The following is a 342-nucleotide window of genomic DNA, read 5'->3' as shown; positions in this document are numbered from 1 at the left end:
TCTTGTTGCGGGCGGCGGAGAAGTACCCGCGGACCCCCAAGTGCGCACGCTGCCGCAACCACGGGGTGGTGTCGGCGCTGAAGGGCCACAAACGCTACTGCCGCTGGAAGGACTGCCTGTGCGCCAAGTGCACGCTCATCGCCGAGCGCCAGCGCGTCATGGCGGCGCAGGTGGCGCTGCGCAGGCAACAGGCACAGGAAGAGAACGAGGCGCGCGAGCTACAGCTTCTCTACGGCACTGCCGAGGGCCTGGCGCTGGCGGCCGCCAACGGCATCATCCCGCCGCGACCTGCCTACGAGGTCTTCGGCTCGGTGTGCCCTGCCCACGGCGGGGCCCGGGGCG

The 342-nt window shown here is 71.1% G+C and overlaps 1 protein-coding gene across 1 annotated transcript in view; it reads left to right on the top strand.

Annotated features, from left to right (window-relative positions):
* The window catches only part of DMRTA2 (DMRT like family A2), a 3,799-nt gene that overhangs the window by 144 nt on the left and 3,313 nt on the right, over positions 1 to 342 (top strand). Inside the window, 1 exon segment of the mRNA XM_025051989.1 lies at positions 1 to 327. This exon segment is cut by the window's left edge and continues 54 nt beyond it. Within this exon segment, the coding sequence (XP_024907757.1) occupies positions 1 to 327 (327 nt within the window).

The sequence above is a fragment of the Pteropus alecto genome, unplaced genomic scaffold (genome assembly GCF_000325575.1).
Source record: "Pteropus alecto unplaced genomic scaffold, ASM32557v1 scaffold25, whole genome shotgun sequence".
Taxonomy (NCBI): domain Eukaryota; kingdom Metazoa; phylum Chordata; class Mammalia; order Chiroptera; family Pteropodidae; genus Pteropus; species Pteropus alecto.
This window is presented reverse-complemented; position numbering and strand designations above follow the sequence as displayed.